The 27,697-nt window shown below is 32.5% G+C and overlaps 1 protein-coding gene across 1 annotated transcript in view; it reads left to right on the top strand.

The window, feature by feature from the left end:
- LOC130440591 (hemicentin-1) overlaps window positions 1–27,697 on the top strand; it is a 304,911-nt gene that overhangs the window by 180,462 nt on the left and 96,752 nt on the right. Inside the window, exons 4-5 of the mRNA XM_056773852.1 lie at window positions 18,878–19,192; window positions 20,712–20,857. Of these exons, the coding sequence (XP_056629830.1) occupies window positions 18,878–19,192; window positions 20,712–20,857 (461 nt within the window). The remainder of the gene's footprint in view (window positions 1–18,877; window positions 19,193–20,711; window positions 20,858–27,697) is intronic.

The raw sequence follows: 27,697 nt of genomic DNA, 5'->3' as shown, positions 1-27,697 counted from the left end.
CGTTCAAATCAAATGTTGAACAAATTGGAAACTTAAATAATTTGAGACATCAACTTTCATCAAAACTATATATAATTTTGACTATCCGTCCACGGTTCAGTAGGGTAGCAGTGAAGGAATGCAAGAAGAATTAAAAAAAACTGATAAATACCTATACATTGAAGTTGGAAGTTACTTCACCATAGACTTATTATTATTACCAGAAATACTATTTCCGCTTAACGTGTAATCACAATTTGTACCTATTCCTTATAATTTATACTAAATAATTATTTCGTGATTTTTTCGATAATTTTACTCAAAAAATTGAGAATATCATTCATCATCTAGTATTTTCTATCGTACATAGAAGAACTAGAAATTATTGTGAATGCAATCTCGATTATTTCCAACCTCCATTTTTTACAATATCCGATGAAAAGTTCTCTATGAATTTCATATATTTGCTCACTCTATTGAATGTCGCTTTTTCAGAAACTTGATATTTTCGAAGGGCTAAGAATTATTCTTTTGTACCGTTCGTTTCTTTTTTTTTCCTGCCGAGTTAAAGTGTTTTTACAGTTGGGCGGTTGTCGCTTTCTGTTGAATGGTCATCAAATTACTGAAGTGCTTCAGAGTTTCTTTCATAATGGGCGATTCAGGAATTTCATCATAAAGTGATGATTGTGCAATTACTAACCTGACGACGATTTGGGGGATGAAAATACTTCCTTTATCTTTTATCCATGAAAACATTGATATTTCATCGCTCTATACATGGTCTCATCAAATTTCACACGGGGTTTTTTTCTATATAAGTGCAAACTTTTGATATTTGGCTGAAATTTTAGGGCTATATTCCAACTTTTGTGATTGTCGGATTTTTGTCTAGAGAGATTGACTGAAGAAAAAAGGTTTCTAATATAATTTCAGACACAGATTTGTTGAAAATGTTGTAGAAGTGTTTTTAGAAGTTTAATCTATCTCAAATGCAAGTATTTGAGTGAAATAAAACATTTATCATCTATCTATGTTAACGACGATAACATTGAAAAAGTTGAAGAAAAAGTATTTGAGAATTGTTGTGTTGTAATCCCAGGGATAATAAACGCTCTCATTATCTTTCATGTATCGACTAAACATTTTTTGGTTATTGTTTTGGATATAAAGCGTGAGAATGCTAGACATGAAGCTTTTACAAAAATAACATCAAGTAGAGATTGACAAAGAGATGAACCACCTCGAAATCGATCAAAAATCAAGGTTTTGCCATTATTTTTTTCTATTACCGTGGTTTGGTTCACCATTTGTTCCAGAGAGTCAAATGGTCAATTGGTTTTGGGATTATGTGGTGCAGTTCGACGTATATATGGACATTCCAGCAGGATTGGGTCTTTTTTTTAGCAAACCATGCTTTTGTTATTATTTTCCATCCCTTTCGGTGCCGGAAATTCTCTATTTCGTTTCTCGGCCTGCCTCTTCTCCTTGGCCACCATGAGTTCCGTTGCATTATTCGTTCGATCAATTTCAGTTGGTTTTCTTCTCATTGTATATTCAGCCCAGTTGAGTTTTGTGCTTTTATGTATCTCACTATATTTTTCTTCTACAGCTATTTCACTATTTTTTCGTTTCTTTGCTCTTCTTTTTCCCTCCCGTGTTGTGCTTGGACCGGTTATAGTTCTCATTATGTCTTTCTTGGTTCTTTCAAATTCTTCTTCTTCCCTTTTATTGTTTACTGTTGTTTCCATCACATACATGATTACTGGTCTTAATAGGGCTTTGCACATTTTTATTTTGTTTTGTTTGGTTATATTTTTGTTTTTTAATAGTTTCTTGTTTCTTCCATAAACTCTGAAGCCTTTTTGTATCATTTCCTTTATTCTGTCTCTGGTTGTTTGTCCCAACATTATGCCTAGATAGTTAAAAGTCGATACTGCTCTCTCTTTTTTTCCTCATATTTTTATAAATCTTGTTTTTCCTGCATCTATTTCCAGTCCTTAATTACTTGCTTCTTCTTCTAATTTATAGAGCGCTTTTATCAATTTCCTCTGTCCATTTACTAATTATATCATCTGCGTATAATACTATCTGTTATAATGTTGGTGACATTCATTTCACGCCTTTATTTTATCTGTCTTTTCTGATATTGTAACTTGGAATCTGACTTTAACGTCACTCTTATTTAGTATTATTTCTTTTAATTTTCTTAACTTTCATGGAATTCCTTATCTTTTAAGTTCATCTCTAATTTCTCTTCTTTTTATTAAATCGAAAGTACTTCTGAAGTCAATGAAAACTACGAGGGCCTTTTTTTTAATCTCCGATAGACAATAAATAGAAGACAAAGAGAAATGAAACAATAATTTTATCACCAGGCTTTTCAATACCCTCTTCAAAGAAAGTTGCCGCCAATGAATTCAAGTAGAGTACAAAACCTTGAAACTTCTAAAAATTCCATAGACAACGCAGTAATAGTGAATCTGCGGTTCTCTTTAATCATACTACAAATAAAGTGAAATACGAAGAAATTATGAAAGACATCAAGAGAGGAGACACTCTAGAAGAAATGTAGACAAAATTCATAAATATAATAATACATGCAGCCGAAAAAATATGTAGAAGGACAAGAATAGTTAGCACGCAACACAAGACAACAAATTGTTGGTCGAAGATGCAATTGAAAAGAAAAAGAGAAAATACATAACAACAAGAGCACCATTAGAATATGAAACAAAAAAGAGAGGATAGAAGTTCAAAGATTAGTTAAAGAACAAAAACAGAAGTTGAGGAAAATGAAAAACCATTTTTTGTCTGCGATTAAAAACATCAGGAAAACAAGTAATCATAATAAGAACTCCCATCATCAACATAAAAGATACAAAAGGAGATAAAGATAAAGATGTTTATGTGGCTGTAGCACAACGCCGACGGACGCCTGAATATCAAAAATGGCGGAGTGTGTATTGCGCGAGCTTCGCAGTCACATACAGCGCTTTCTTCTGCCGACCCTCGTATATGTATGTCACTTTTATAGTCCATTTTATTTTCCAATTGCCATTTAATCATTATAAATATTTATTTCCCCCTTTAAAGGGTTTCTGATTTCATATAGAAAAAACTGAAATTTAAAAAAAATTATGATTGCAGGTGTTTCTGAGGATTGCTTTTTTTAACCATCGTGTATACATGTATTTAGTTACGACTAACCAACCAGTTAAACTAAAATTAATAAATTTCAACATCTGAAAATAATATCACGATTTCAATTTTCGATTCTGGCTACAAACATTTTTTTCATATCCCTTAACCTCGACCAGCGGATTTGAATGAATGCAATTTGTCGAGGGATAACTGTAAACGCCGTATAACAGATATTAACCCTTATCCATTTTCCTCTTTCATTGATCAATTCGGGTTTGTTTCCTCGCCACGTTCTATTTTATTCACATATCTAAGTAGGACGGAGCTGGCAAGCACGATTGCCACTCTATATGTAACGTGGTTGTAACCAAATAGAATTGTGACTTGCCTGGAAAATGGCTGTTAGTTGATCTGTGGACGGAAGTCGATTGCCCTCGGTTTGTACGCGGCACTCAAGTCATTGACATATTTTCAAGTTAATGGGATTTAAACGACAATCAGATTGATTGTTTCTGATGTATGCATTTGGTAAATGGAAATTCATATAATACTCATCAGAGTTGTACGATGTGTTTGTATGTTAAAAAATGTATCGATTTGTTTTATTTAAGGTATTGATAAACTAAAATGAATTCCCTAACGGGGTATTATCACTGAACTATGAAATACGAGAGATCTCTGATGGAAAAAAGTAGCTTTTGAAATATTGAAATACTCACTATAATTGGAGAAAGTCTTAGTTTTTGTCATATTACTGATGTAATCTGGATTAAATATTACAAATCCCGTGGATAAATATCAAATGGGAATTATTTTTTGCGTTGAAAATCAAAAGATAATTTACGTAAATGTGATACTATGTAATTTATGTTATACTAGATTTTTGCTTTTTAAAAGTAGCCATATAAACACGGATAATCCTAAACCTGGTGCCATTATTCATTTTAGATATAAGTACATCAGAAAAGTTATAGAACTTCTGTTCTCTTGTACTTATAATATCGAATGAAATTACGTAAAATAGACTAAGTACTTTCAAAAATCCGGTAATATTTGAAACAAAACAACCTTCTTCAATGTGAATATTGTTATCGTTAAAGATTCTGACAAATTTTTGAATATATTCGATCGTAATCCTTGTTATTATCTCCGCCGACTACTCATAGTGGAGGAAACATTTAAACTCCCGAAATGAAAATATAGTCGAAACAATGAATTTCATCAGAGGAAAGTCGAAAGTTCGATTACTTTGAAAAAAAAATAATAGTAGGATGAAACCTATTGGCAAAGGAGAAGAATATGATGAAAATAAAATGAAAATTAATTTTTCGGAGATTTAAGGTCGGAAAGGGAAAGGGGGTGAGTTTTTAAGGGTGAAAAACGGTTTATCTCAATCTCCGGAAAAACTACAAATCTTATAGAAAGAGGTCAGATAGAAAAGTTTTTTTGTCTCTGTCAGTTTTTTTACAAAGTTTCAAAATTTATTTGAAAAATATAGAAGATGAAGTTTTTGGTTTTCTATTTTTATCTCTCACAAAAATCTTTTTTTTTTCTTAAAGAATTTCATAAAAAATTTTCCTCTTCGTGTTCTATATACACTGTGGTTGATTTGATTTGAAATATTCATTTTTTTCACGTTACACGTTATTTTGACATAATATCAAAGGAGCACCCTAATTTTCAATCGAAAATACTCCCCTCAAAAATCGTCTTTTTTAAAAATTCATTGAAATTTCTATTTTCTGATTGCGTGAAAAAATATTACCATTACCGTGATGAATTTTCTTAGAAAACGCAGAAAACAGACGAAAAAAACTTTATCAAAATTTCTCTTTCTAGTTACAAGAAAAACGTGAAATTTCATATGACATTGAAAACATAGGTAGAGTAAAATATTAATAAATATCCAAAAATTGAACATAATGGTTAAAAAAGATCTTTGAATGCGAATTTATTTTCGTTTTTTTTTGCCTTTTGTGAGAAAGTCTACCAAGGCCGTGGTATTTTTCACACTATCAGGACATAGATATTTCGACGAACCAAAGTCTCATTTTTCGAATTTTCTAAGTGAATTTTCAGGTTATGTGAAAACGTAAAAATACAAAAATTGTAGATCTCTCTCTTAACCTTCTACTTTTGCCTGACAAAGAGATGAATCCTTTTTTATTCTCAAAAAATAACTTCCTTCCTATTCCCGGCCTCAAATCGTGCGTAAATAATTTTTCCCTCCCAATTTTATTATATTTTCCTCATTTTAAAATAGGTTTTATACTACTTCTCCACTTTTTATCATATTTATACGCTTCTACTCTTGTCTAAAATACCAAAAATGGCTAATAAGGTTATGACCACAGTATTTGGAGATTCCAAAAGTTATTGATTATTGATTGATCTGGCTTCCTCAGGATATTTTCAGTTCTCAACCCTGATAAATATGAGTTATTTTAAAGGCTATCTTAGAAACATATTCCACACTTTAGACTATAATACATACAGATCTTATACTGAGATATTAGGGGTATGTAAGCGCACTATGTAACAAATTAAACTGGGATATAAATAAATGTGCTAGAGATAAGCTAGACATGAATATTTGTACAGTTACATACATACATAAATCGTAAAAAAGTATAACAATCTATTTTATTCAGCCTCTTTTGACATTGATTTATCAGTGTTAGTATATCCCACCACTTTATTTACGTTAATTAGCCGAGCGGTTTGAGGCGTCAACCTCCGGATTCCGATTTCAGACATTTTAGAATTTTCTAGACTATTCCGAAAACTTTGAGGTCTTTTCAAAAGTCCTCATGCATTAGAAAGGGGCAGAAATATATGTTTTCACATTTTCGCCAACCACAATCACCCTTAATATGACGTGGAGACCAAGGGATATTTACCATCCCAAGTTGATTGGAGTTGGTGGTAATAGAGAAAATCGTGTCTTATTATTTTCGGAAAGCTCACTTTTTTTGGATATAAGGATATAATTTCTTTTTCATTGCATTATCCATCAATATCTTGATGACTGCTGTCTAAGAACATCGCTTTCTTGTAGCATTTGTTGATGCCAATCAAGTGATTCTCCATATAAGGTTTTAAATTTACCAACATCAGTAAATTTGTATTATTTGAGAGTACAACATTAATATTTGTGCGCATGTGAGTCCGAAAATTTTTTTTAGAATTTAGGAGATCTACTATACTACCTGAATCAGTATTTCTTGAAAATTTAACAGCTAGGCTGCAATTTCTCCAGCCGTTGGTGAAAACACTGTTCATACTACCACTACACACTCTGACGTTTCGATAACTAACGACTTTTATGTCAAGTTTTTTAAGTTTACCTTCAGTCTCTGAAATCGATAACTTGGTTATCGAAACGTAGGCCATACAGTGTAATTTGCACCTTGTTGGGGATTTATGATACTAATAACTAAGGCAATTTTATTTTTCACAATAAATCGAAGTAAAAAGTGGAAAATATAGTTGGGATAAATCTAAAAAACACGCTTTTGAATCGCATCGAACGAAGAAGTTCAAAATAATAGTATAATTTGAGGTGTTTTGTTGAATATTTCTCGTATGGCTCTTTTCCACTTTACATATTTGGAACATTCTGCATTTTTGAGGTTAGGTGTCATTTTTTGGTTACATGCTAATCATTATTTTAGATCGTACTCTTTGGTTTTAATTCTTACTCTGTTCTTCTTCAAAAATTCCTCAGAAGCAAAAGCCACGTGCAGAGATGAGAAGACAACAGCAAGCGAAGCAACAAAGTGTTTTGAGAGCAGCTGGAGCTCCTCTTCAGATACCAGTTTTTCAGAAAGACAAGGCAGCTAGAAGAGCGAAATGCAGACTAAGCGCTGTCTAAATTTCATGTGCAAAGATTGGTCGATATTTAATGGTACTAGGTTTCAATATGATCCTTCAGTTTGATATCATAGTCATCCTTCAATTGTTATTGACTATTAATGAATAAAAATGTCACTATTGCTATGTTTTCAAATGGAAAGATGAAACTATTGGAATGTGCTGTTCTAGTTGTAAAGTTTCTCTTGGTGAACTCTGATACTTATTCAATGGCTTCAATGCGAGCGAAGCCGCGGGTAAAAGCTAGTATGTCATAAATTATTAGCGAAATTATTCAATTGAAGAAAATTTTCCTGTTTTCTATATAGTATTTTCATTAAAGCCGCACAAGCTTTCTTTGAAGTTACGGAATTTTTCAATAATAAAAAACCTCACTGGATTCTTTGTAAGCATCGGTGAACATGAAGAGGATTTGAAATAATACTATTCATACTCACACCAACAATGCCAATGCTCACCAACAATCAGATTTTGAGAGGAATTTCCAATATATTTGTCAGATTATACCATATATCTGTCCTCAGCTTCTTTCTCATTGGAATGCATGTATACGAATTTTATTTCTTTTCCATTTACATTGTGAAAAAACCAGAATATCATTGCGGTAGTATCCATATGAATATCGTGAATTTATAAAAAATTTTCCAACGTCGATTTTCATCAACCGACGCTTTGAAATTGAGTAAATAACAGAGAATATGAAGAGGATATGAATTCCTTTGTGAAAAAGTAGAACTATATTGAAAAATCTACATTTGATAAAGTGATCCATATTCCACGATTTCAATCTGTATATTACAATATTAGGGAAAGGTACTTCACAAACCAGTCTCTATTTACTTGAGACTATTGACAATAAAATTAGGAAATTAAGATTTGCAATTATATACCTCTGAGTGCAATCAAAAGCAGAACAATCTTCGTGTTGTGATCCAACAATCCCATTGTTGAAAAATATCATTTTGAATACAATTTTTGGTTCACCGTCTTCTTCAATAGGTACTAGTAATTCAATAACCTTCTAAAAAAGGAAAAATAGGACACTATAAATATGATATGTTTTCTACCATATGAAAAATTCATAGATTCATAGTCTAGTGATTGCAGTAGATTGAAATTCATACATTTAAACACCTAATATCATCCAGACTGAGAAGCTAGATGAGTGAGAAGAAAAAAATATAATTACAGACTGTTCAATAATCTTTCCCAAACTCCCAATAAATCTCCTCAATTAAACCCAAATCAATACGAGTCAAACGTATCAATTATTTGGGACCCATCATGTGCCAAAGCAGCAAATAACAACTTTAGCAACAAAAGTAATAGCAAACGACTATAATGAGATAATCAAAACGAAAGTTCAGTAGAAGTGGGAAAGTGAGTAGAACAGGTCGCAGACAATATTAAAATCTATTAAACCATACGTCCAACCATGGAAAAACAATTTTAAAAATCGTACGGACCAAATAAAAATCGATCAGCAATATATGAATCTTATACTGAGAATCTAAACGTGAAAACTTAGTATTGAACTATCAGAAGTAGAAAAACGGAAATGCAACTTCCCAAACAACATAATCTCTCTCCTTAATTATAATACCAAATATCTAAAAGTCACTCAACTGTATCACAAATTGTGAAAATAATTCATATATTGAGCAAATCAAAATGCTTTTAAGAATAAACATTGAAATTTGGTGTTTAATTTGTATTCTGAACTCCTCAGATTGAAGTGGTAGAGATAATGGCAAGGCACAAAAAAGTTTGTTATCAAGATACAACGTCTGATCGCTTTATTGCTTCAAAACTAGCGATTCACGACAGATTGTCTAATTCTAGAAAGCCTTAATGGACTGGTGGTTAAATGCCATAACTTCAACTTTGTATTGTGACTGTAATACGGAGATATTCATACCCAAAAATCACCATCAGTTCATGGAAAATGTCGTCTGTATATGTCTTGAAAATATTTAGAATATACAGTCAATGACTATGTAAATGTAATCTCATTCCATTGTAATGTACCCAGAGAAAATTGTTAAAAATACAGACACAAACAATTTATCAAAATCTGCTGATATGTTATAAATCGAACAAGAATTACCAAAATAACAGGTCACTAAATTTATGATTGTTGTTTTGATTATTCCAATAGCATTTGATGGACTGAATCGATGATATTACTGGTTGTCGCAGTAGTTTCAATCTGAAGTTGCAATCTCTGGACGCAAGCCAAAAAATGTGTCTCAACTTATATTGAAAAGTGCTGACATCTTCAGGTGAAGTCGGGAACTTTTCTACTAGTAGAAAGAATTTTTACTGCTGTGACGAAATTTTGAGAAAAAGGATTCCTAAAGGATCAAAATAGGACAAAATATAGTTCAGGGATAAAAAAAATCATCATACCCATTCAAAACCGATTCTAATGTAATTCAGATTGTTACGAACTCTTCCTCGACATAGACAGTGTACTTTGTGATACTTTCACTACGACTATTTATTTAAAAACAACTAACGGTATCTACACAAGCCATTTATACACCTAAATAGAATTTTACAAAGAACAAAAAGAAACGGAAGAAATTATTAAAAATACTCTCCAAGATATTATTTAGAAGAAAAACTGTAATTGAACCATCTGCTACTAAAAAATTGTTTATACTCAAACATCAAACGAGTTCCGCCATATGCGCCTTCGCCAAATTTTAAAATTCCATTGTAGCTGGACAGAGCTGGCTGACGGATCTATTTCGCGAACTTGTTCGTAATCATACTTTAATAAGTTTTGTAGTGCTGGCATTAATCACGTTTCTATTTACGTTATTATTTTTTTTCTCAAATTTCCTCCAAATTATAGTCTCTTAATAATAATAATAAGAAGAAAATCGTGTAAATATGCTGACTAAATCATTAACGATCCTAGGAGTTTGAAATGCAATAAAACTAACAAGCTACCAATTTTTCATACGATATGAATCATAGTTGTTTCCGTTCTTAACACTGCAAACACATGTACATTTATTCAAAACAAACCGTGGATATTCGTAACGTATTACAAAATGTAATTAATCATCGCTAGGAACATTTTAAATATTGTTGGAATGGAATGTGTTTCCATTTTTACGAATTTGTTCATCCATCTTTCTTAACACTGAGTAGAGTCACGTTTATAATACAGATGAATCGCTTCGGATTAATTGGATATTTACGAGCGAAATCATCCAATTCAAAGCTGTGTTAAACGTGGAAATAACAAAAAAATTAATTTTTTATTCGATTGTTTTAAGTAGGGATTATATAAAATTGGATGATTTGAACAGCATTTCTCAATATAGATGATTTCGCCGCAACTACTGGTAACTTTGTATTCAAATTTCCTAAGAATATGTTTTGGAAACTAATACATCAAATGAATTTGCTTTAATGTCTAACTCTCATAGAAGGCGCTAGATACACGGTTCGTATCAAGTAGTATCGAATATAACTTTTTTAATTTATCTAATAATAATTAGATTGAACGTTGAACATCATTCAATTTTATTCCAAAAAGGGACTCTTGATAAAACTCGATACTGTTTACTGTTTTCGAAATATTTTAATGTGAAAATTTTGAAGTGATAGCCAATGCTGGTATAAAGCATTGATAAAGTTTTTAATTATTATTATTAATAATTAATAAGCATTATGTGAATTTGAGAATTTATCGTCGTCCAAATGAGGTCGATGAAATTGTGACTGACGCTTTTGTTTTTAGTAATCTTTCTCAAAAATCTAGTCTAATCAGTATATGATCTTGTTTATTAAATTTAAATAAATATGAGCATTGAGCTGCTAGAGATATTAGTCAATTAGATGATCTTGTATTGCGGTTGTGGGACTCAAACTGTTTCATATAAGGTCCCTAAAAGCTGAAAACTGTCATTCCTTGATAGTTATGTCTTTGAGTCAATGATAATTACATTTCTGAAACCTGTTATTTGCTAAATTGAATATTGTTAATCATAATGTACTAAAATTTTTTAATACACTGACATGTTATTGAACTGTTTAACGTTTAGAAAAATCTAGTGCAGCTTTTCCGCTTTATGCAGAAAAGTTTTCACGACGAAAATTACTAAGTAAAAATACATTTAGAGCCATTTAACAACGTTGTCAAGAAACTGGGAATATTATTTTAAATTTAGTTGATCAAAATCCAACAGTTAACATAAGGTATGTGGCAAGAGAAACAAATGCGTCTTCTTAAAGTACTTAAAGCATACTTAAAGAGCAATAGCTACATCTTTATCATTACAGACCAAGTCCAAAAGCTCTACCAGTTAGAGTAGATTTTTGTCAAACATTACAGGAAATGTGAGTCCTCAATCCAAATTTTTTAAAATTTATTTAAGGACGAGGCAACTTTTATGCAATAAGGTATGTTTAACTCCCATGATGAGAATCCACATGTCAAAAGGTTATGACATTACCAACACTCATTTAAAATTGATGTTTGGGCAACAATTTTAAGTGACAAATTGATAGGTTATCACATTTTACCTGGAAATTTAAATGGTGATTTGTACCAGGATTTTTTAAGCAATTATTGATTCGAGATATATAAAAATTTAAGTCTAAACGAGGAAAGATCTCTATTTTTTATTTTAGAGCTCCACCGCACTTTTATAGAAGGTGTTTTAATCAGTTGAGTAACTATTTTCGGAATCGATGGATTGGTAGAGGTGCAGAAGCTTTGATTCATTGGCCTCTTCGGTCAGAGGTAAATTCACCTCAAAAATTGGAAGAGAGAGTCCTGACTGCTGTCAACCAGTGTGGTGGTGCACCATCCTGTTGGAAGTAAACAATCGGTTGTAATTCTTCCAGCTGAGGAAGAGCAAAGTTTCGAATCATATCCAGGTACACGCAGCCAGTAACTGTGGTTTCTATGAAGAAGAAAGGACAAATTATTTTGAAGTACAAAAGCCGACGCCAAACATTAACCTTTGGGTTGTCTCGTTGAAGGATGTGGGATTTCAAAACCTCAAATTCGTACGTTATAACGGTTTATTGTACCAAACACATGGAACGTGGCATCATCACTGTAACACACCTTTTTCAAGAAATCTTCATCATGCTCAATACGTTGTAATATGTCTACAACAAATTCCACACGTATGGTGGATCTGTTGGTAACAGTGCTTGCAGCAACTGTACCTTATAGGCATACAGACGCAACTATTTATGAAGAACCCTGTGGATTGTGGTTGTAGGCATTTGGAGTTGCCTTGAAGCCTGACGAATTGTTTTCGGATTGTGAGGGAATGTTTGACGTATTCGCACCACATTTTCTGGACTTATGCTGTATAATCCGGCTCCATTTTCATACAATACTGATCCGGTGCTCATAACGCTTGTGTGACATGCACGGAGAGAAGGTTTGGATGGTGGGTCTCTTTGGAATTTTGTCCTGAAGTTCCGTTGAACGTGTGTATCTCTATGAACCATGACACGCATTGTGCTTTCTGTTGTGGTGTCTACATCTTCACTTATAACTGTTCAGACTATTGAAAAAAAAACTTCATTCGTTGTAGTAATATATGCAGAAGACAAAATATAAATATCTTGTTTATGATTCCAAGTTATGAATTTTTTAAGTTGTAAAGATAATTTTGGAACACCCTGTATTATAAGTGGAGAGTAGTGTCCATACCAAATGCATATTTGAAATATTTGATTATTTTGTCAATCTTCCCCATATTTCTGAAAATTTTTTATATGAAAGCATATTTGAGAACGTTTGTCAAAATGACTAAATTTTCACCTGAATTTCTCAATTTTCGTAAAAATATGATTGTCCTAATGCGACTCTTTGATACAATGATGAAAGTGTGACGACCTAAACGCCATTCGAAAAGACGTAAGCGCTTAAAGAAACCAGAAAGGACGTAATTGCGATATCTACCAACACTAAAAGTTATTGCAGTGAAAACAATAATTACACATAACAAAACAAAGTGATAATAATGGATTTCCACAAGAAAATTACGTAAAGCAGAGGTTTGAACAGGATTTTGGTATTTTTTATGTGAAATGGGGAAAGATGTGAGGTCGTCGTTATACTCAAACTTCTATTAGTCCAGGAGCCAGATATATTATTTGTTCTTGAGAGAAACTTCGTAAAATGCATCAGGGATTTATACTATGAACACCCGCGACCGTCAGCTGTGACTCCGTGGGTGGGGCGGGCAGTGGCAGCCTCCCACACATGGAGAAAAAAAAGTTGATAATGCATTTTACGAAGCTTCAGTTGGGAGGAGCTTGGACTATATCATAAGTTGCTACAACATTTGAAGAAGACGGTTATGAAAATCAGATTAATAGTGACCACAAATCTTATTGTTTATTTGTTGGAAAAATCTCAAAACATATTTCATATAACTAACTGTGCTTGTGTTAAGCCCTCAACAATCCAGTAACTCAAACTAACGTGGGTATATAAAACCTTGTTAAAACTGAACTTCTAATCTGGAAAGTTGGTCGTTTCGATTTCGTAAACCATGACGCATCTGGAACGAAAGTATTCGTTCAAATTACTCGGAAATTTTCAAAAAAAAAATTGCTTTTAATGATGATTGAATACTACGAGCCTGTGGTAAACAATTTATCAACTTTATTCGAAAGTCTATTCAGTATTATTCCAGAACAGATAAATACAAAGCCGGTTTAGGAGCAAAGCGTTTCCGGTAATTAAATATTAATTTAAGAATCATTAATTACAAAGATAAATGACCCTTTAAAATATTAATTAAGTGAAGGATAGAAACCTTAAATGATGCTTGGCCTTTTTTACGGTAGATTTTTCAATCTTTTGTCGGATTTGAGCCGAAACGGTAGATAAATGGGTGTTATAAAAATACTTCCTGTAATTGGTCTTTAGAGACTGGGTATTCAATTAAAAACAATCTTCGTAATAGCTTCAAGCTTCGCAACATCCCATGAAAAATTACTACAAGTTGCCAATATTTAAGACCACAAGAAATTTTGAATAGATTAAGGTGGGACCCGATTAATATTGAAAGGATTTACTGCATTACTTTTTAATAACGACACCGTTTTATAATCCAGAAATTTGTTTTTTCTCGCATTATATGCGTAGAATAATATGACGAATATATACGAAGATGGTCCCAGAAGTACTTGGTCTGATCTAGAATTGAAGGTAGTTGCTTGAAGACCAGACTGCAGAAATTTTAAAGATGGATGATCGTCGACTGAGAATGCGTGAGCTAACGGACATAGTAAGCATTTCAAAAAGTGCGATACATGAAAATTTGGACAAGATACTTTTGCTCACAATGGAACAAAAACAGAGTCTTGACGATCTTGATCATCGAGTGTTTGGCATCGTTTCATATCAATAGATGAAACGTGGGTCCATCACTCCACAACCGAAATAGAACAACAACAACACAATGTACTGAAAAGGAAGAACGCTTAAGTGAAGTAATCAAGCAAAAACAAGACAATGCACCAGGTCCCACATCGGTTGTTGCAATGGCCAAAATCAATGAGTTGAAGTTTGAATTGCTAGTTCATGAACCCCATTTGCCAGATTTAACCTCCTTGGAAAATTTTTTATTAACAGACTTAAAAAAATGGGTCGTTGGTCAACGATTTTCCAACAGTGAAGAGGTGATGTCGGCAGTTATTGGCTATTTTGAGGAGTTATTTTATTATAAAAAGGTTATCGAAAATTTTTGTGTTTTCTTTGTTGGGCCAAATCATTCTGGGACCATCCACGTATTATAAAGTTTCTTGGATAACGATTCGTGAATAAAATCATACGTAATTTTACATTAAAAACCTCATGACACTAACTACAAAGCTAAAACCACTAATTACTTTTATTCCTCGCTGCGTATATTCAATATTCATTCCACTGCTCTATTGTAAGCTCTTGTATTATTTATAATCTTGTGTCCAATAATAGACAACACCTTTTCAGAAACTACAGTCCATTTACAATAATTTCCAGAAAATATTTCATGATTACTTGATAATAAATAAAGAAATTCGCCATCTTCTACAGTTTCCATCAACCTCGATTATCACTGATGCCGTTGGATGACGTGCAGCTGTGTATCCGTCACATTATAGTTTCCACTACAATACGCTATGACCGGCGCTGGCAGATTATGTGCCGATGTCTTTTTGTCACAATATAATAGATTTTAAACCATACAGCAAGTTACAGAAGGAAATAATCATCTAATAAGTACACTCGAAACTTTATTAACTATAACACTTATTTTATAAAATCAGAAAGTCATCTATCGCTTAAGTTAACATTCAGTTTATAGTTCAACCAAAAAGTAGAGGTGGATTAGTCATTTGAATAATACATAATCATCAATGAATTCTCTAAAAATGTAAAAGGGGAATCCTATCAATTCAACTGACGTATTGAGATGAAGAAGTTATCAAAATATGTATTCCAAAGAAACTATTCATAAAACATTCACAAAGTTGCATATATTCATGAATAAAATCTTATGAATTATTCATCGCTGCTTCCGAGTAAAGGAGATGAGTAAAATTTTCATTTGGCTCTATTTATAATTGGACTGGAATATGCACTTACATCTCCATATTTCAAGTACCTTTACGTAAGCTTATGTATTAATTGTGTTAATGCTCTTATAGAGTAAATGAATCGAATTTACTATGAAAAATCCATTTTAGGAAAGTTAAAAACTAGTGGTTATCAATATTGTGAATAAATTCATATTTATATTATCATAGAATTGACGTTTTCGTAGTTTTCCGTGAAATTATACAAAATTCTATCTACTAAACTCATAAATTGGACATCGACTTCGTGTCCTGTGCTTCAAAATCCGTAATTTTAATCATATAATATCCAAAAGTTTTTCAGTCAATAAATTTGAACTTAAGAAACAGATATTATGCTTTGTGCCTAATAATAAATATAAATAAGTAAATCTAACAGAGTCACGAATTGTACCATCTCACATCTTCTTTATATGGACGATATCAAGCTATACGCAGCAAATAAGCCTCAAATCAATTACCTCGATCTAACAAATCGATTCTCCACTAAATACATATGAAGTTTTAACTGTCTAAGTGCAAAACTCCTACTCCAACAGAGATATTCATTGTCAAAATATTTTATTACTCAACATATTCTCCTCTTAATTGGATACATATATTACAGAGAACCTGCAACGTTTCTAGACCTTTCAAAAAAGTGTTTCTTCTTACTCTGCAAACCAGATCTCCACAGCCTTTATAACCTCCTCGTTGGAAAAAAATTTACGACCTTTCACACTTTTTTTCAGTTGAGGAAAGAGATGATAGTCGGACGGAGCCAAATCTCGTAAATAAGGGAGGTGTTCTAATAATTCTAACCCTACATCACGAACTTTTTGGATGACAACATGAGATGTGTGAGCAGAGGTGTTGTCCTGCAAGAACAAAACACCTTTGGATAGCTTTCCGCTTCTTTTCTCTTTAATTTTTCCTGTAGAGTGGCCAGTAATGTCGAAAAGTAATCTCCAGTTCTACCCTTATCCAAAAAATCAATCATGATTAGTCCATAGCAATCCCAAAAAACTGAAGCAAGAACTATTTCAGCAGATTTTTGGACACGAAACTTGTTAGGTCTTGGAGAGAACCAGAGTGTCGCCATTCCATCGATTGTTGCTTTGTTTCTGGATTGTAGTAATGTACGCAAGTCTCATCCATAGTAACAATTCGGTTTAAGAAGTCTACATCGTTTTCTAATCGAGCACAGATCGACCTCTATGCTTCTACCCTTTTGGTCAATATTGAAACATTTGGGGATCCATTTTGCAGCAATTTTTCTTATGTCCAAATTGACGTGAACTATATGAAGAACGCGTTCGTATAAAATATTCAGTGCTCAGATATCCGTTTTAGCCCAATCCGATGGTCTGATAAAATCAAAAACACAGAGACACAGAAACTGGCCTTCCCGATCAGTCATCATCTTCAATGAAAAAATTACCTCTTTCGAAGCTTGCAGTCCAATTTTTCACGGTCGCATACGAAGGACATTGATCACCAAGGGTATTAAGCATATCTTCGTAAATCTGCTTACCTCTTAACCCTTTTAAATACAGGTACTTGATGATGGCTCGATACTCCAATTTTTCGATTTTCACAATTTCGGTGGAAATCTTTTTTAATTCAATTTATTGCGTAACTCTGGTTTACGTTTTTGACGTCAAACTTTACACTTATACTTCTAATAAGTTATTGTTCTTTGCTATGGTAACGCATTATATTTTTTATGCATGGAACTGGTCTAGACTAACTAGATATCAATACATCCTTCTACCTAGGATTTCAATAAGCTAAGTAATTGGACCAGAAGCAGGCAAAAGCTAGAATCCACCATCAATACACCATAAGAGTGAAATCACTTATTCACTAAGTCCGAATTGAATGCAGGGAATCAATTCCCTCGCTACGCCTCTTTTAACTATCTTATTTATGACCCTGAAGTATACTAAAACAGAGATAGAGAGTTTTCGAAGACTGAGACGAAGAACTGCAAACACCACCATTTTTAGAACAAAATTACCCCGAAATGAGGATGGGAGAGGCTTCATCGACCTTCTTAACTTATACTCTCCACAAGTAATTAAACTACGTGAATTCTTTTATAGGAAATCAGAAACCTCAACCTCGCATCATCAAATCTGATCTGGTCATGGAAGGCACTGAACGTGTATATATCATCACAACCTCAACCAGCCACATGTTGACAAAGAAGCTTCACACTGATAGTTTACTAACGGAAATTCTCTTTCCGGAAACCGAAGGCTTCATGATGGCTATCCAAGATCAAGTTATTAACAAGAGTAACTACAAGGAAGGTTCCGGATACTCAATCGGACTGATTCAGACATCATTGAGATCGCATAATAATTGATACTGCAAGAATGAGAATCAGAAAGTGAAATTTAACTAACGGAGCAGCTCACTTTTGTGAAATGCCTTATTATAGGAAAAATACAAAAAAGAACATAGAGGTCAGTGAACATATAATACTCAGATCAGAGTCTAAACTGATACTAGAAACAAACTATAATATAGTGCCATAAAATGGATCCAGGTATATAACGATAGATTCCAGAACCAGAACACCGAGACCATGTACTCTACATCCGCGAGCAGACATCGACTGATTGAACTTACCAAGAAAAGAAGGAGGCAGAGGAATGGTGAGCAATCTATAAGATCGCCAAGAAAAACATGAAAACTAAAATTTTGGAAAATGAAACAGACCAAAAATGTCACATTTAGCGCTCGGTGAGAAGGCACGTGTTGATGTATCCTAATCTTCATTTACGGTAGTAAACATTGAAAGAATGAAACGTATGATCGAGTTGGATCTGAGAAGCATATATCAAGCGATACAAGCAACTCCTGGTGTTAGATTCGTAGCAGCAAATTAAATGTTGCATCATTATCTTCATGTAAAAAAACGTTTGATGATTGTTGACATCGTATTTTTCCCCAATTTATAACAAATAATAAACTAATTATAAAATATTTACCTGCAGTTATTGCTTTATTATTTGCTGATATTCTTCAACCTGAAGAAACATTCACGTGGTCGACGTTTCACGATGAAGAATGAGATGACTGGCATCACAGTTTCAAGCAGTGAGAAATTTGTATTGATATAGTTGATGATTATTTTGAACATGAATGAAATGATTTTCATAAGAAGCCTTCAACTTTCCTTGTATGACAAACAAAAAACCCTTCTCCTTGTGTGATTGTAGAAAAGTATTTCATGAAATAAAAAAACATTATTTGGTGCTAATTATGAATATTTGTTTTACAGTTCCTCCCGAACCTCCAACAATATTGGATCAGTACGGTAGACTTTTGAATGGAACTGTTGGTCCTCATGATGAAGGTGATGACATAACGATGAAATGCCGGACTGTTGGAGGCCACCCACAACCTGTTGTCAGATGGTTGGTTAATGGTCTCATAGTCGATGATAAATATGAGCATAATGCTGGAGATGTCATAGAAAATGTTCTTGTATGGCCTTCTGTTAGTAGAAAAGACCTCGATGCCCTCTTCACTTGTCAGGCTGTCAATACTAAACTTACAGAACCGAAAGAAGCGTTTGTAGTCTTAGAATTACGATGTGAGTATCTGTAAATATGATAACTTGTAATCTTATTATATGATAAAAAACTATTTGGGTTCAGTAATAGTGATTAGATAGAAAAATGAGTTTTAAAAGTCCATTCAATACCAAGAAGCAAAGCTTTGAGATCTTCAATATAATGATAATGTATTATCAAATTTTGAAAACTAGTGCAGAGAATTCTTAAAAATATTTCAAGAAGTAGAAGTCGACTATATACGTAGTCATAAATCAAATTGAGATTGATTTTGATGGAAATGACATTGCCGATAGTGACAATATAGATAATTCTGACAGTGATAACAGGAAACTTGATAATAATGATTCATTTGAATCGTATGTGCACGAAATTTTTCCAGTTGAGTATAGCTCAAGATTTAATCACTATGTATGAGAAATGTTGAACAGTTTCAGAAATTCCCTTTCCATTAAATGACCTACTTTTTCTACAAAAATTCTGGGATATTATTATTTTGGGAGAGAGCCAAAAGAATCAATCTTTTTCATATCTGGAATTAGTCTTATCTACAATTATCAACTAATTATTTAATCTTCCTTATTTTTTCTTACCTCTTAACATGTTGTGGAAACGCTCAATTTCGTCCTATATAATGAAGTAGGCTTCGCTACAAATGTCAAGAAATATTTCAATCTTCTACATTTTCATTAACTTATAACTTGACGTGATGGAAAGGCTCAATTTCTATTATTATCTTGGAGCAGTCTTACGTACGAATATAAACTAATGCTTAAACTTTTATACACATCTTGAAATAAGCCAATGTTTAAAATTCCACTATTGATCATAATCTCATAACAAAAATAGAAAGCTCTAACCAAAATGTGACTTTGAATTGTTGCAAAATATCTTTAGGAAGTCATAATAAACACAATTCTATGCTTGATGCTCTCAAGGTGATTTCAGTCTAGTCTTTTCACTTATAAATAATTGTAGATGAATTGCAATTTCATAACCATGTGAAGCTCTCATGAGCTTCAGGTCTGCACGTTACCAAACTAGCTAAAGTGGAAAGCAACTTATTCTTGAAGATTAAATGATTAAAAAAATGTGGCAATATTCCGTTGTTGGAATATGAACCATTGTTTGTAGATTTTGGGGCTACCATAAGGGATAAGAGATAGTTAAAAGCTAACCTAACCCAACGTAACAATCTACAAATATTGTTTCAAATGTAACTAACACAAGATTAATATTTTGAATGGGTTTTTATTGGAATTTATGCTTATTTGATGTATCGTTTATAACTAAAAGTATTATTAAGCGTTTAAGACCCTTTATTCATTTAGTAATGGACTATGATATTACTGAAATTACACAAGAAACTCTCAGTTAACTTTTATAGAATATTGAGAGTTTGATCATATCCACGCCTTATCTATTCATACCGATACAAACTTATCATACCTCTTGTATTCCTAGTAGATTCAAATGGTTTCCATAAGTTTTCATGTTGTTCCTTTTCCAATATTTTCATGGTATTGTTTATATTTTCAGTACCTCCCCTTACTGCAACCATTCTCAGAACGGAAAGCCCTTTAGTTGCCGATAAACGTTATGAAGTAACTTGTGAATCAGCAGGATCGAGACCTCCTGCAATAATCACTTGGTACAAAGGAAAGCGGCAACTCCGCCGAACGAAGGTAAGAGTTTTTATCTTAAAAATATCAGGTCGTTTTTAACGATTCATTATCTCAAAAAGGTTATTGAAGAATTTTCAATTATTAAAATATTGCTTTATTTCTCCAAGATAATAGTTTTTGAATGGTTCTGAGAGATTGTTTTTATAAGTTTTATATTCTTTTCATCGAAAAATTTGGATAAATACAAACGGAATTCTTAATACTCTTGTTAGGAGATTCTCCATACTACTCGATGTCTGGCAGATTTATATTTTTGAATAAAATAGAAACAAAACTAAATGAAGACATACTCGATACATAAATATGATTTTTAGAAATCACTTATTCCGCAAGTAATGACGGCAATTATCCATCAAAACTATGAGGTTTCTATGAATGATAATTATAATGAATTTCCTGTACCTGTTATATCATGAGTAAGATTTTTTATGGTTGTTTTACCTGTATATATATATATATATATATATATATATATATATATATATATATATAAACAGAGAAATGCCTTATTGTTAAAAAATTGTAGGAAAAAGATTCTGAAAACTAAAAAACAAACAAGAAAAAACTAGATAAAGATACAAATGCGATAATTCCATTATACCCAACAAAACCACAATGTTTATAAAATTATAGGTGATAGTAATAAATAATGATTAGTATATGAGTCCAAAACAAAATTAAACCAGTTTTCAGTATTCCCAGAATTGAATAATATTATTAGAAGTCGTTTACAAAGTAGAAGGCACTTTCCAGTAAATAAGCCCTTAAATTATTGCGAAATGCGGAAAAAATTTTTATCGATTTGTTTTCAATTAGCAAGTGATTGTGCATTTATTTGCATTGTAAAATATTGAGCCCAAAACTAATTCTTAACGCTGAGTAGTGAAACGATCTTTCTGTACTTTGAGAAGCATACTTACGAATTAGACAAATGGATTCAGAGATGGATAAGAGATACCGAATGGAATTTTCAATCCGTTCAATCAATTCGCCACCTCCAGGTAGAGTAAGAGCCAAACCCTTATTCGATATGTTTATCTCCTATTTGTCAAAAGTCTGGAAAAAGGTTTTTAAAACTTTTAATAAGCTCTAAAGGATTTTTGTGGGCCCTTGGTTCCTATTCCTCAATTTTTTACTTAGAACAGACATAAATTTTTGGATCAATAACTCCGGTCATATTCCTTTTGAATATATATACAGCATGGGTCTTACAGGTTTCTTTTCTATCTATCCACTCGTTTTCCTGGATAGCTATGTCTTTCATATTTTGTTCAATTCCTTCCTTCCAGGTCCTTGAGGGTCTTCCTCAACTCCTTCTATTCTGCGGTATTCTGTATTCTCTCTGAACTCGTGACCTAACTTCATTTCGTATCTGCTGGATATCCTGCACGATCTTAAGTAGTCCATTTCCGCGGCCTCTATATTTTTCTTTTGTTAGTATTTTGTGATGTTCTGTTTCAAAGATACTTTGTTCACAGTGCAGGTATTCGATTTGTAACCAATTATTCCCCAATTATTCCTTGCAAATCCACGACTTCTATTTAAAATCAAATTTTTGCTAATGTCAACTTTAATATAACCTATAAAAACACTCAATCTATGGTATGGTTTGAGAAACTCATCTGTTGGCCGTGGTGTCATCACAACTAAGCTAGAATTTCTGGAACAAATTGTTTAAAAGCTTCAGTCTCTGAAGACGATAACTTGGTTATCGAAACGTACGTTAATTAGTGTAAAGTTTCGTGTTCATGTCGTTGTTAGTGTATTAAGAATGTCAATGACAATATAGAAAGTATAGTTTTTTATGGTTATCACATTTTTAGAAAATTTCATTTTATTTTCCATTCCGAAATGAAAGTAATAAATTTCTGTTATATTTCATCTCGTTTAATAATGAATTGATTATAATTGAAGTAAACTTTTAAACGTCATTTATTTCTGTCTTTAAAAACAGTTTATTTTTATTTTTTAATAAAACTGAGAACTCGACGTGGATGACATTCCCTCCATAAAAAAGCTAACAAAGACCCAATATAATAATGAGAAATGCCTTTCAAGATAATTGTGTTTTAGGTTAGTCAACTTGAAAACAATATATTTATTCTTTCATGTTACTAGCTGTTTTTATTTGAATTGCGAGCTAGTCAATGCTCAATTGCAACTTACTTAGTGTAGTTAATTCTCTAAATGGTTATATTAATGTTTTGGTCTGCTTTTATAAATATATCTTAAGTTAGGCAACTAAGTACTTTCGCTTTTCACTATAGAGAACGTTGCTTTATGTTTTGAATAATTTTTCAAAGATGAGTAACGCTCTGGTCGGCCTACTAAAGTTGATGACCAAATCAAAGTCATAATTAAAGAGGTTCGTCATATATCTATTCGAGAGTTTGCGAAGAGGCTATATGTATCGGAAACAATAATTTAAAAACACTAAGAATGTCTTGGGTTAGTTAAGAAGCTTGATATTTGAGTACCAAAGAATCAACGTTTGCGATATGCACCTTGAACGAATTGAAACCGACCCTTTCTTGAGATGAATCATCTCTGGTGATGTAAAATAACATAGTTTGATAACGATCTTGGAGCAACCACGAGAAACAAGCACAAACCACATCGAAAGCTGAAAAACAACAAATTTGAGCTACTTCCAAGCAAACAAACGATCAATTCTGATGTTTACTGTTAACAAGAAACTGGAGTAAGTAATAAAAAAAAGCGGCGATATTTGTCAAATCCGACAGGTTTAGTATTCCACCGTGATAATGCAAGTCCTCACACATCTTTGGAAACTCGTGGAAAAATATTAGAGCTTGGCTGGGAAGTGATACCACATTCTACATAATCTGGCAGCATCTGATCACCATTTACCTCGGAGTTTGCATAATTCTTTGATTGGTGAAATTTTCACAAATGATGATGACCTTCAATCGCACTGGTTCAGTTTTTTGCTGTTAAGGACCTGAAATTTTATGAGCCCGGAATCATTAAGCTGAAAGAAAGATGGCTAAAGGTCATTGAGCAAAATGGAAAATAAATAATTAAAAAAAAAATGCTTCATTTTATTTTACAAAACCGAAATTACTTTGTCGCCAATCCATATAAACCATTCTGATTTGTAAGATAACCACGTAAATTTAGGTAAGAAATACTAAGAATCAAGAAATTATTGCATTTTTTGATAACAAAAATATTGGAAAATATAGAATCAGAAGCTTCTAAATTCATTATCGAAATATTTCTTGATTATTAGATCTGATTTGACAACATTGTAGCTTGAAAGTAATTTGAAAATTCCAATAGATCACTCTGATAATTCAGAACATGATAAAGATATATCAAAAACAAAAATTTCATTCCTTATCAAGGTTGAGGTAGTACAAAATCAAATTTTACAATAATAGAGTGAAAATGGTGCCATATTGTTGATATTCCCTAATGAAAACGCAGTCATTTCGTTGGCTATTTTAATAGGTTAAGTTGTAAAATTATTTCAAATGATTATAATCATAATAATCACTTATTTTAAACATGATCGGTGTTTATTTAAAACCGTTCGTCGTGGTCTTATATAATCTACGTTCTAAGTAACCTCCTAAAGAGAAGTTTAAATAATTTGATTTGAGAATCTCGGTGGCGATAAAATAGATTCTTTTCTACGTATTCATATGTCTCGAAATGGGGTATCAAAAACTGTTTATCAGATTTTGCTCAATACAGGTATACACCATCTTCTTGTTTTCACTCTGACTATTAGCATTTTTAGGACCAGCAACAAAATAAGCTAATTCTGTAACTTATTCTCCTCTATTATTTCTATTCTTGTTAGAAAAGATGTACCAAAAATCTGCAATTCTATACAATACGCCTCAAAGTGTGATGATTTGTTATTTCGTAGTCTATGGCACTTCGAAAGAATATGGATAGAGGTACATTGCATCTTCTACTGAACCTTTAGTATCAGATATCTAAGCGAAATCTTCGTTGGTTATAGTTTCAAAAGGGTATCTTTGCCTCTGTTGGTTATTCCAGTAAATAATGTTTTTCTATCTATATCCTTTTCTATATTTTCTGTAACCAATTTCACAAGGAGTGTTTTGCTAATCCATTTCCTTCCACTCTAGATTTTCCCAGAGCCAATTGGAGGGTGATTCACCCTTATATGACTCGTCCAGTCATTACCAAACCATCAAATGAAATGATGATCCCTTTTTGTCGATAGTTCGTTATCAAATTGGAGTTGACATGTTCGCTAATTCCAAATATTTTTGCTTGGAAAATATGTATTGTCGCTAAATATATTCACACAACCCCTTTTACATAGATAACTGATGGGGTATGTTTAATAGTCTCTTTGTGAACATCCTCTATTGAACCTGATAGAAATGAGGTCTTATCCAATATATTGTTTTGTAGATTTACTTGTTCTACTTTCCAGAATTCCTGGTCATAGCTTTAACAGTTTGATAAATCGCTGTTATCATTACAATATTCGGTTTCTAATATTAATTTTGTGAGCAACTTATTTACCATCAAATTATACATCCACCTATTTTTGGGCTTTTATCGAAAGTTATTCGAAATTAGAAACAATAAAATCATTACCGGCATTGTTTTCAGCTTCAGGAATTTGTCTGAAATGTCGGGTAAACGTATATTAAATTTTCAACTTACTTCAACTTTTTTAATAACTAACTTTTTTTATGATTGTATGGTAAGCTTATATAACAGGATTTATTTATAAAACACAGAGAACGTGATACGAGTTTACTATTTGTGTTTTGGAAAAATTAATTAATCGAAAAAAAAAGTTGATCAGAACAGGATATCTACTGATAATGTGGTAAGAGCTAAAATATAATTAGTAAGATGAGAAACACATGGAATCATGGCACAGATTACATCTAATTAATGTCGACTTTGGAGGTATTAGTGCAGGAATTCTCAATATGTGAACATGGTAGACTAAGAAGCATTTACCTTTCAGACTTGTTAAAAATTGTAGCATCAAAGCTTCAAAATAAAACCCATAAAGACAAGGAGTGAGCTTTGTGAGAAACTATAGCTGAAGCTGAAGAAGAAGTACCTGAAAAGAAAAAAACGAAGACTACCTACAAAAATAAGAAAAGCATATAAGAAAGGCTTTAAGAAAAATAACAGAACGGAAAGAGGTCAGTTTACAGAAAAAGGTGCCATCAAAAACAAAACCAAGTCTCGCAACCGTAAAAAGTTTTGATATCCATGTAATACCAAGTCGGTTGATTCATTCACTGTGGTCACTATAAGATCTTGTTATATTAGAACTTAATAACTCAAACGTCTTGGTATAACATGGAGGCTTGGTTTTTTTACAAGTTTTGTTTTTGATAGCATACGATTTAACCCAGGAAAATTTTCTAGAGTCAAATGTACAAAGAAATGTTAACAAACTATGAAAATAACATTATGAAATTAAACACAAAATAGTAGACAGAAAATGGAGAAGTGGCATTAACATAGAAAGAATATATGAAAAATCAAATGTATGACGGATTTTTGCGGTTTATGAAGAGAATTTAGCGAGAGATATACTACAGGGAATATACTTATGGGAGTATTCAAAAACATAGACAAGGGAAAAAAGAGAAACTTTATCCTGTTATGAGATTGGGAATCCACCAACAACGTTCATAAATATGAAGATAAACTGTGGTTCATGAAACGTTAAAACTATGCATGTGTACCAGTTCTTAACATTTCTTGTCAAACGACGTGAAATGCTTCCCCAAAATGTCCGAAATAATCCATTTGTGAAATAGATTTTGACTAAAAAGAACGTTTCAGATGAGTTAATTCATAGTAAGCGATATGTATTACGAAAAGTTCATGAATGCAGATGAAGAGGAATATGTTCATACTGAACTACAACCTCCCGTATAGAAGCATCTAATTTATGCAGCAAATGGGGTTGCGTTGCGGATGAATGACAGAAAAAATACAAAAACTTCCTAGTGATTCTAATAATGATGAAAATACTCCAATATTTTTGGTGAAACTTGTAAATTAACAATATTTCAATGGTCAATCTTGAGTACGGTAGAAAAGGGTACCTGAATTAACAAGACATTGATTTCCTCCTAAATTTAATATCGAAGATAAGGAAATATCCATCATAAATAATTTGGTGGATATGCAGGTGTGTGCAATCCTTATATTTCTTTTTTTTACTTTTTCACTGTATTGTAGTAATGTAGTATGTTCTGTATTATGTTCGCTTTTGCATATATGAGAGTTTACGACCTGATAAAGAAAGACATGATTATTTTTATCTAACAACAAACTTCCTTTTTAGTCTGTACACTTTTCCAGTGGTTCCTAAACCCTTTTCACCCAAAAATAACTATTTATGTATGCGTTAACATTTTCGTTTGATTGAAACTTCTATTCTGCAGCTGGAACTTTGATGATAGCAAACAGAAAAAATCACCAGAAGCTAGATCTGGTAAATGCGATGCGTGGTTAACCAATTTTAAATGCAATTCGTTAATTTAACCATGGCGATCTTCGAAGTGTAAGAGATTGTTTTGTTTTGATAAAAATTTGTTTTAAACGATGCAAAATATTATTTTGTTATCGTTATAACGCCTTGAAGATGAACAAAATCTGATGACCATTCCAAAAAACAGCGGGGATCACTTTTGCGGTCGATAAAACTGTTTTATGACAAATGGGTCCTTTTGATCCGCCTGTAGCCTCTTCTATTTCTGTAATATCAATCTAACGCTTGTCTAGAACAATTTGGTGAACTTTTTCGACGGTATCGCTGGTTGTTGCAGTTTTTGATCGTCTCGAAGGCTCGTC

This window comes from Diorhabda sublineata, chromosome 2, assembly GCF_026230105.1.
Source record: "Diorhabda sublineata isolate icDioSubl1.1 chromosome 2, icDioSubl1.1, whole genome shotgun sequence".
NCBI classification, from domain to species: Eukaryota; Metazoa; Arthropoda; class Insecta; order Coleoptera; family Chrysomelidae; genus Diorhabda; species Diorhabda sublineata.
This window is presented reverse-complemented; position numbering and strand designations above follow the sequence as displayed.